The sequence below is a fragment of the Haliotis rufescens genome, unplaced genomic scaffold, assembly GCF_023055435.1.
Source record: "Haliotis rufescens isolate VD_foot unplaced genomic scaffold, xgHalRufe1.0.p SCAF_19, whole genome shotgun sequence".
NCBI lineage: Eukaryota > Metazoa > Mollusca > Gastropoda > Lepetellida > Haliotidae > Haliotis > Haliotis rufescens.
Window position 1 is genome coordinate 944,671 of NW_025963879.1, and position 10,315 is coordinate 954,985.

A 10,315-nucleotide genomic window follows, 5' to 3' on the forward strand; every position below is an offset into this window, starting at 1 on the left:
TGTGGACCCGGAAAGTGACAGCCTAGAGGAATCCATAGCAATAAGGAATGTAGGTCACCCTGTGGTTGTTAAGGTATATAGAATGCCACCTGTCAACCTGTTTTGTTTCTTCAAGAAAGATTAAAACCTTAAGAATTATAAACTATCCGTATTAGAAACAGGTAAGTGAACTTCATTCAACCATCTACAGGGATATAGTTTGGAGCCAACAAGTGTGACTATTGTTACCCATGTCATACACTTTACACTGATGATCAAATAGTTTAAGTAAGCTCACAAACATACAAACATACAAATATTGTATGAGAGTACAAATCTCATCCCCAGGATGAGAAAATGTTTTCCAAAGTATTATATAATGACAGACCTGTCAATTTAGGTCTCACCCCAAATACTGATACAGAACAAGAACACTCAACTGGAGCACTGCCGTCTAATTGTAAGGAGGGTGTGCCGCTGTGGACTTCTCTGTCAACACTTGAATAGAGATCCGTACATATCCTTCACTACTGCAAGAATAAACTCACAAAAGAGCCATCTCACTGTACCTAAATCGCAATGTATTGTATAGAACCATTTTATATTGAACACAATTATAATTGATACACTAGCTTGTTACCAGATCTGTTTAAGATAACAATCAACATCTGTCAATCAGGTGTGGGTTTTTATTCTGATTGGAAATGACACATCAAAGAAACGTGCCATCGTTGATTCTTAAACGTCATCTCAGTGTTAAAGGCGCTGGATAAGACCATCACATGGGCCGGTACATCCGTATTCCCCTGACGTTCTCTATAATTAGATCTTTTCCGAGATCTTAAACACACATAAAGAGATTTTGTTGTGAAGAGTGTCTCATCATTTGGTGTAGAGACAGGTGTTTTTACATCGTGAAACATCTCTCATCAAACTAAATCAAGATGGCAGCTGGCGTACGACAAGGACAGCTACTCCTTTTGTTGGTATTAGTATGTTTTTCTACACAAATAGGTGAGTATGCTTTAAGTTTTTTATACACATGTCTATATAATTATGTAAAAGGTCCCTATAAGGTCCATCACCTCTGTTTCACGTATACATGAATTCCAAGTTATTTTTTTCTAATTCCTAAGGTCATTGACATTACATCACCTTTTGACGCTGGCGATGTTTGGTGTAGTCAATATTACCAGTAGCCAATAGTAACTTGGATTATGGATATGGCGTATGCCACTTTTGTTTGGTAATTGTTTGATGTTGATTTGTAACATTTTTCATACACTGACACTCAATGGTTTGTAGAGATAATCATTGTGGGATACAGATATTCGGATATTAAACAACTTCTGTGAGTGTATGCATACTTGTTACCTGACGTGATACGTATTCCTAGAATATGTACTGTATTAATGAAGTGAGTTATAGGTATATATACAGATATACAGATATTCCGATATTTAACGACTTCTGTGAGTGTATGCATACTTGTTACCTGACGTGATACGTATTCCTAGAATATGTACTGTATTAATGAAGTGAGTTATAGGTATATATACAGATATACAGATATTCCGATATTTAACAACTTCTGTGAGTGTATGCATACTTGTTACCTGACGTGATACGTATTCCTAGAATATGTACTGTATTAATGAAGTGAGTTATAGGTATATATAAAGGCACGTGTGATAGCTATAATAGCATTAATATTGAATATTTGTGGGAGTTTTCAACGCTTTAAATGAAACAACGCGTAATAGTCTAAATATCGTTGCGAAGCCGAAATTGACTCATCTAAAAATAATTCCTGTACTAGTATATAATTTCTAACTGGGAAAATAAATTAAACCGACAGTCTGTATTTGATGAAGCAAAGGTACATTACCTTTAACGATGATATTACAATTGCATTGTAGTTACATTAAATAGCATTTGACAGTAACATTCTAAAAAAGAAAGAACGGTGACATATGCGTTCGGTAGTATGTTCTCAAATATTTGAATGATATGATTCAACATGGTTTGAGTCAGCCAACGTTTGCAATATTCCTACATATCCAAAACGTTAAAGCTAGCGCATAATTAGTCACGAAATCTGCCGAAAGATTCCATGGGGCGGAAAAGGCAAAATAGTGATGAAAATTATATGAATGGATGACTGAAAAATAGTGAATACAACTTGTATTCGCAAAAAGGGGAAACGGGTTCTGCTCTACCGGTAACACCCACCGCTCAAGTCAGTGCCAGTGAGTAGAATTCACGTGAAGGTGATAGATGGGCAAGCACCGTGCATCATGTTGACAAACTACGTTTCAAAGTTAGTAAATTGTGGCTTGCAAATACACAGTGCCTTGGGCCCTGCTTATGTAAGGCTCAAAAATAAGAAATTCATAATTACTTTAAATTTGCAACTGTCATTCTACTGATCTCTTGTATTAATAATACAATAATGTATTACTGCGAACATGAACTTCTGAAAATGTTTGTACAAACTGCTTGTATGCAATAATATACATAATGGTCTGTAAAGTGTGCTTTTCGATCTTACATCACCATTCACATCGAAACATTCCCCGGAAACGTTTATTAGACTATGGCGTGTAAAAAAACAAATATGCTACTGTGTCCTGGCTGCTACTTGTGTATTGTGAAGAAATTCATCATTACTTCTCTAACTATTATTCTATTGATCTTCGGTATTATTAATGTAATTATACTGTATGACTGCGAACATTATTTCTGAACCTCTGAAAAAGATTGCAATAACTGCAGTATAGCAGCATGCTCGGAAACGCCAAAAACAAAGGCCGATCGAAATGCATTATGGGCCTGTGACCTTACAGTACTGGTCAAATTAGAATCAATATATAATTACATTAAATGATATGCTATTGCTACAGTACTTCACGGATGTGAAGGTCTACCATCTGAAATAAATGAAGACATTCGTTTATCTATCCATATTGTCATTACAAATTCTGGTAGATTTTACTTAATTAATACTATAAACACTCACATGTAATGTATAATTATACATGTATGTATATTGTGTATATTATGTAGTAAATCGGTGCGATCGGGTAACCTGGTGGTGAAAGCGTTCGCTCGTCACGCCGAAGACCCGGGTTCGATTCCCGACATGGGTGCAATGTGTGAAGCCCATTTCTGGTGTCCCCTGCCGTGATATTGCTAAAAACCACATTCACTCACTCATTCACTCATTTACTCATTCACTCACTCACTCCACCTTAAAATCACTACAAATGAGCATTACATGATGTATTCGTGTACAGATTCGCAACCTGTCAACCGTCCTGACGAACAAATGCTTTAACCACTAGGATAACCCATACTGTGATAATGTCTTCGTTGCTAAACACATAGTGCATGTACAATTGCAGTGGAAGTGATTTATTGAAACGACATGCATTTTGTGTGCATTCGATGTCGTATTTTCGAAATATTTCTTATTTCCAGCTGCCCAGGAACAACAAGCTCTTATGTGCAGTCAGTTCAAGAGATGCTTTACCATGTCCCCCGTGTGCGTCTTCCTGTTCTATTATTACAAGTGTACAGAGGATCTCATCACACGTAAAAACGGTAACATTGGATCAAATTATCTTTACGACATAGTTAAGCAAGTCCATCAAATGTTGTATTATGTAATAAAAGACTATTCATATTTTGCTATTAAAATCTGTTTCACGTTTGAATAAAAAGGAATGAATCTTCTTCACAGCTATCTAGTTACCTGCACCTTTGAACAACCGTACTCGAACGCAAAAATGTCCTATTGTGATAGCGATCTGTTGTGCAATAACAACAACCATACAGGTTTACATCTTTGATAAGAAATGTTCAATAGGTCTCAGCTTTATGCAGGAGCATCAGACACTGTCAGTTGTTTCCAGAAAAAGACATCTGTTGTGTATCGGATGGAACTAATGTGATTGTATTTTTTATTCTCATAATATAAGTGTATACTCACATTATATCTATACATTTACGACAGGGAGCGCCAAAATGTGTGTTTAATGATGTGTATAAGAAGACGGTAATAGCATAAAAATTTACAGAAGATGTAAACATCAAATTGATTCATGCTTTTAAACTCACACAAGTGGCTTCATATCCTACTTTTATGAAGCATCCATCGCAGACTGTTACTGCTCTACGATGTCAGCCTGTACATATTTAATTTGGACTCAACAAACAAGTCACTGAAATCAACGAGATACAATAACACACAAGCAGCACGAACGAAGCCCTATCTTCATTTGATCGGCTGTAACAAGGGGTAAAGTGGAATCTGCCTGACCCACGATCCCGGCATTTTATGTACACTATCAATAATACAAGCACTATGTGTACTGTCCGTCAAAAACATTTTCGTTAGATACCGACTGATACTTTCTCGTGATTCCCAAAACATGGATTCATTTACACAACGGGACATGTGATCATGCAGAGATGTTTATATAATTTATTTTAGTTTTTTTATTAACTTATTTATTTTTCTAGATCCTCCTTGTGGCGAAAGTTCAAAGACAGGCAGCGCGTCTCGCTATGCTATGCCCCGAATTGTTGGAGGCATTGATGCCGAAGAGAGGGAGTTCCCCTGGACAGTCTATCTGGAAGAAACGGTCACCTTAAGATTGTGCGCCGGTTCCATAATTGATAGACGTCACGTTGTGACTGCCGCGCATTGTGTGAGGTATGTTAAGATCGTTATTTACGTGACTGAATCGTAATGTGTTTACGTGATGATCGTTATTATTGTTACTGCATCTCATTGTGTGAATTATGTGATGATCGTTATTATTGTTACTGCATCTCATTGTGTGGGGAACGTGATGATCGTTATTATTGTTACTGCATCTCATTGTGTGGGGTACGTGATGATCGTTATTATTGTTACTGCATCTCATTGTGTGGGGTATGTGATGATCGTTATTATTGTTACTACATCTCATTGTGTGGGGAACGTGGTGATCGTTATTATTGTTACTACATCTCATTGTATGGGGAACGTGATGATCATTATTATTGTTACTACATCTCATTGTGTGGGGTACGTGATGATCGTTATTATTGTTACTACATCTCATTGTGTGGGGTACGTGATGATCGTTATTATTGTTACTGCATCTCATTGTGTGGGGTACGTGATGATTTATTATTGTTACTGCATCTCATTGTGTGGGGTACGTGATGATCGTTATTATTGTTATTGCATCTTATTGTGTGGGGTACGTGATGATTTATTATTGTTACTGCATCTCATTGTTTTGGGAACGAGATGATCGTTATTATTGTTACTGCATCTCATTGTGTTGGGTACGTGATGATCGTTATTATTGTTACTGCATCTCATTGTGTGGGGTACGTGATTATCGCTATTATTTTATTAAAAACCCAGCTTAAGTTTCGGTTTATAAAGAACGGGCACTTTTCTCTCATGACTGCTTTTTCAGTTAAGCCAATTACCTTTCAGTATCGTCATTCATTACAACTTGAAAGAGAATCACTTGTTGGAATTAATTGTTCTCTCTCTTTATGTATTTTAGATCCCTTGCAGACAACCCTCAAAGGCTGACTGTAGGTTATGGTTCCATCAAAAGAACTAGCCTCGTTAACATAACTGCCGAGAGAATCGACACCCACCCACTATACAACATAACGAACAGTAAGTCTGACTTCACATTTGCGAAAAGGTCATTTTTTGGTATATATTATTTATTAATGTATTAGTATTAGAATACGATCCTGTTGTTTATTAATCACAAAAATATACATATTCATTTGTTTTGTGGCACGAGAAGCCAGTCGTTTGAAGAGCCACATATCTCGTGGTAGAAACCTATAATCGTGGGTTCGAATCCAGGTTCGTCCGATTATGTCTGTAGGTTTGTCAGCATCATACACATGTTCATGGGTTTCACCATAGTGATAAAACCGTCGGGCTTTCCTGCTTCATTAACGTGACACGCCGTGATATAACGGGAATCCTGGTTATACAGCATGATATACATGTGCACAGCCGTAGTAAATGGACGTTTAAGAACATTTATACAACAAAGCATGGAGTACTTTATGATACACCTAAGTGTGAAAGACTGAGATTTCTAAAGTTTAGAAAAGTGAAATATTCACAGCAGTGACAGAAAAGTTATTTGTTCACTGCAGTGAACTGCAGCCGGGCTTCGGAACAATTAAATTTCTGTGTTGACAGTGAAACTGTTTTACAGTTCTTCTTATGTGTTATTTGTTTGAAACTCTGCCTATTTGAACAGCTATATGCTTCAAATGCATTGCTGAGCGATCTTCAACTCATCGCCAGTTCGACGCCATGTAAATCATTATGTTAGATTAAATACCTCGAACAGAAAATGAGTGTTCATTAATTCAGAGGGTGCGAAAAAAAATCTCAGAAGTACGTAAATTTAAAAACTTGATTCAAGTATTTTGTGGCGTTTTTTAATATTTTTGATTATTTTAACATAGCACTATTGTTTGCTTGCGGGAAGCAATGTGTGAAAAGTTCAATGTGTATAGAAGGGGGAATTTAGATTTTGCGTTCTATTTGTTTTGGTTAATTTGTTTAAAGAAACACTGTCAACAACAAATGAAGTATATAATAAATACGTGATTTCATGGGTTTAGTGAAATATGATTTATCTCTCATCTCGAGAAGTGGAAAAGGAGTTATTTCCACTCCAGGATACATCAACTCGTCAAAATATCTCCTTTTTTACGTCACTCGATAAGCGACACATCATATTTCACAAGAAATATCCCGTTTATTATTTGTTGATACAGATATACCTTTGCTATGTTTTCAGAGGACAATGATATCGCCATTGTGAGGCTCAGTAAGGATCTCCCTCTGACTGCCTCTACAAATTTAAGAAGTGTGTGTCTACCTGAGCCGAGCACTTCCTACTCAACAGGCTCTGGTTGCCTCATCACAGGATGGGGGACTCAGCTAGGTACGTTAGGCAGTGTACACACCTCTTACTCTTCCTGGGCCACTCAGTTTATATGGGACAATTCATTTTCGTAGAGCATTCGAGTTTCCATGTGCCTTCTAAAACTCTGCCTTGATGCCAAGCTTGATATGCCGATGGCTGAAATATCTGTTCGAAATTTTGGAAATGTAGCACTCAACTTCAGAAAATAATCAGTCTCGATTATCTACCGAAACAGATTCCATTGGACGCAAAAGGCAAACCAGCGGTGAAAAGTATAGGAAAGGATGACTGAAACTCAATGATGACACCAGGTGTGCGCGAAAAGGGTAAGCATGTCCTGCCCTACTGGTAGCACCCGCCACTCACACAATTTGCATGAAAGAAAATCTAGTGAGACGGTAGCGCATTTACTGATTTTGTTAGAACTATAAACGATATGTTAAGTTTGAATTATGTCTTTTGTCTAAATTCTGCTGCTTATAAGTAAACAGAAACGCCCATAGATCATTGCAAAAACATTGACTTAACATATCTACCCATATTGGAATATTTAGGATTTTGATTTGTTTGGCCGTTCAATTACTATCAACTTATTGCACAAATAATCTAAATTTATATCTCATATGCTGGTGGCAATGCCTTTTTTCAATATTCTTCTAAAATATGATTACAATAATTTGGCGAATGAATAGTCAATAAATTGTTAATAAGTTGAACACGAACCCAGATATGAAATTCGCCCAATGGTCCATCCGTCGTACCTTGAAGGTGTTGATGATTGTTCATAATATCAATCACTGCATTGCCTCATGTAGAACCGTTTGTATACAGGTTGTCGTCAATGGCAGGGGTATTGCCGAGGGTTTAGGCAACAAACAATAAACACTTACTTTCTTAATCAAATTGTGTGAATGGCGGGTGGTGCCAGTAGAGGGGGAACATGCTTACCCTTTTCGCAAACATCAGTGGTCATCAATGATTATCAGTGATCCATTCATATAATTGTCATCACTATTTTACCTTTTACGCCCTATGGAATCTGTTTCTATTAACATATTGGTCATATCAGGCGTTATTTGTTCCAGATGGCGGTTTCACATTTCCTGATATTCTACAGAAGGCATACGTACCTTTGGTTCCCCTTGACCTATGTCAAAGGTCATATGCAGACAACGACTACATTCTAGTGTCCAACAGGCAGTTGTGCGCTGGGTACTACAGAGACGGGGGAGTAGATGCTTGCAAGGTCAGTTGTGAATAAGGGAGTGAATTGGATTTGAGCCCATTTGAGCAGTATTTCAATGGTATCAAGGGATGATTCTTTAAAGTCGGAGGAATACTCATAGTCAGGTCGTTGTCAGGCCACCTGCATGGGTAACAATAGATCAAGCATCATATGCATGTACTTGGCGAATATGGTTAAGATCCACGACAGCGGATCCTGAAACGCCTAAATGACAGAACTCTGGACCACGACTTGCATGCCCTTGGAATCTGACATACCCGTGAAAATCATGATTTTTGACATGACGAAAGAATGTTGTATGACTACATATGTAGAGAGTTAGTTTGAGTAACATTTGGCAGATTAATTTACTTGTATCCTGCGTTCTACTCACACGACGGTTTGGTTGTCATGGGAGCACATTATTGAATGCATTGTGTTGCTAAATCATCCCCATTCTATTGACTACCCCCGTAGGGGGCTCGACAGAGAATGTATCCCCGGCACCCGTCATAAGAGACGACTAAATTAGGTAACCAAAGCCGTGCCCAATACACCAATTCAACCCTTGCTTCACCTATACGGGTGGTAGGGTGGGTCCGGTCCTATCAATTGGCTGGTCATGTCAAGCCCTGTCCAACAAACCGGATTTTTGTTTTGGCCAACTGTTGTTTAAGATAAATTTTTAAAAAGTATACTTTCAAGTACGTTATTCACCTGGAGTCTTTCTTACGCCCAGGAAGCGGTGGTTCATCGGTTCATCTGATGAAAAAAATAATCTTTCTGTTCTTCTGCTTGAGTTTTTCATCCAAGTATCCTTGGTATGCAAGTTGGAGATCCACATGTTAATAGCATCACCTGTATAACACTGTGATAGGGTGGGGAGCTCGGATGATGAAACATTATACACACCCACATGCATTGACATACAACTGAACATACTATAAGCTAGCACACACCCGTAAAATATCAAAACTTCACGTTTATCTCTTATCTCTTATTACACGCAATTTTCTTTTCAGGGAGACTCTGGTGGACCCCTATTTTGCCCGGAAGGAGATAAATGGGTTTTGTACGGCGTGGTATCAGTGGCAGAAGGATGTGCTAAACCAGGCTTTCCAGGAGTGTATGCCTTCGTACCTCAGCATGTCGAGTGGATAAACTCAATTAGGGTTTAATAATACATATAGAAGTTAACGTGTGACCGACAGAGAATATCTGTCTTGTTGAATAAACTGAGAGTTGATGTTCATGAAATAAAATGTTCGCGAAACAAGTTTATTTTCTTCTGAAGTCCTAGGATCTCTAACGTTTTTTTGTATAATCTTCTTGTTAAAAAAGGTCTTGTTCTTTGAATGTCCACATATGCTTTTTTCTCTGTATTACCTGAATAAATCACATTGAAGCAATGCTTTGTTTTATAGTCTTAATGATGGATAAATCCAAATGCTGTAGGTTTACTGTAAACACAAGGAATTGTCACTGAAATGTTATTTTGACAGCATAACTCACTTTAATGTCATGGTGTGCAGTGTATACACTGGAATTATATACCATCCCAAAATCAAATCACTGATAGGTATAGATACATCTAATTGATATACTGCTGATCATGAATATGGGTTCTGTTCACTCTGAAAATACTGACGGAATAGGTATTATTACTTGAATACGTAATAGATGGATACCACAGAAAAAGAAAATGTGGACAGATAAAACTCGCGTTAACTGACAACACATGGTAAATTGTATGTCAATTGAGATTTATTGAATACGTCATTGAGGCACAACAATTAGGTACATTGCCCTGTTAAGGTCTATGACATCGCAAACGATGTAGCACAAACAATGGCGGCACGTCGTGGTCAAATCCCGAACTGACATGGGCGATTCAGGGCTGTGTTTGGGTGGATTTTCGATTTCCCCGGGATGGTCTGGGCAGAGGTCGCGGGGGTCTGGCTGGAGTTGGCTGACAGGGATCTACCTGCATGTTGTTTTCCAGTGCTCTTGTCGTTGTCCGTGACGTCACAAAGGTGGTCTGTTGCATACCTGTTGGATTCATATCACATTTGTCTGTGTCACTTCTCTTGTCATTGCATATTTCTATCTGACGTTTATTTTACATACATATTTGGTG

General features: G+C 37.9%; 1 protein-coding gene across 1 annotated transcript; it reads left to right on the forward strand.

The window, feature by feature from the left end:
• Positions 1-723: 723 nt before the first annotated feature.
• Positions 724-9,587, forward strand: LOC124116247 (trypsin-1-like). Its single transcript, XM_046477504.2, has 7 exons — positions 724-993; positions 3,460-3,582; positions 4,504-4,696; positions 5,550-5,668; positions 6,825-6,971; positions 8,039-8,199; positions 9,201-9,587. Exons 1-7 carry the CDS (start codon positions 924-926, stop codon positions 9,354-9,356), a joined length of 969 nt encoding a protein of 322 aa, XP_046333460.2. The 5' UTR covers positions 724-923; the 3' UTR covers positions 9,357-9,587.
• The last annotated feature ends 728 nt before the right edge of the window (positions 9,588-10,315 follow it).

Bases quoted from the DNA above. Each gene is read 5' to 3' on its own strand.
- LOC124116247 (XM_046477504.2), top strand. From the start codon at position 924: ATGGCAGCTGGCGTACGACAAGGACAGCTACTCCTTTTGTTGGTATTA. The intron at 3,583-4,503 runs GTAACATTGGAT...TTATTTTTCTAG, and splicing joins TCTCATCACACGTAAAAACG to ATCCTCCTTGTGGCGAAAGT. The intron at 5,669-6,824 runs GTAAGTCTGACT...CTATGTTTTCAG, and splicing joins ACTATACAACATAACGAACA to AGGACAATGATATCGCCATT.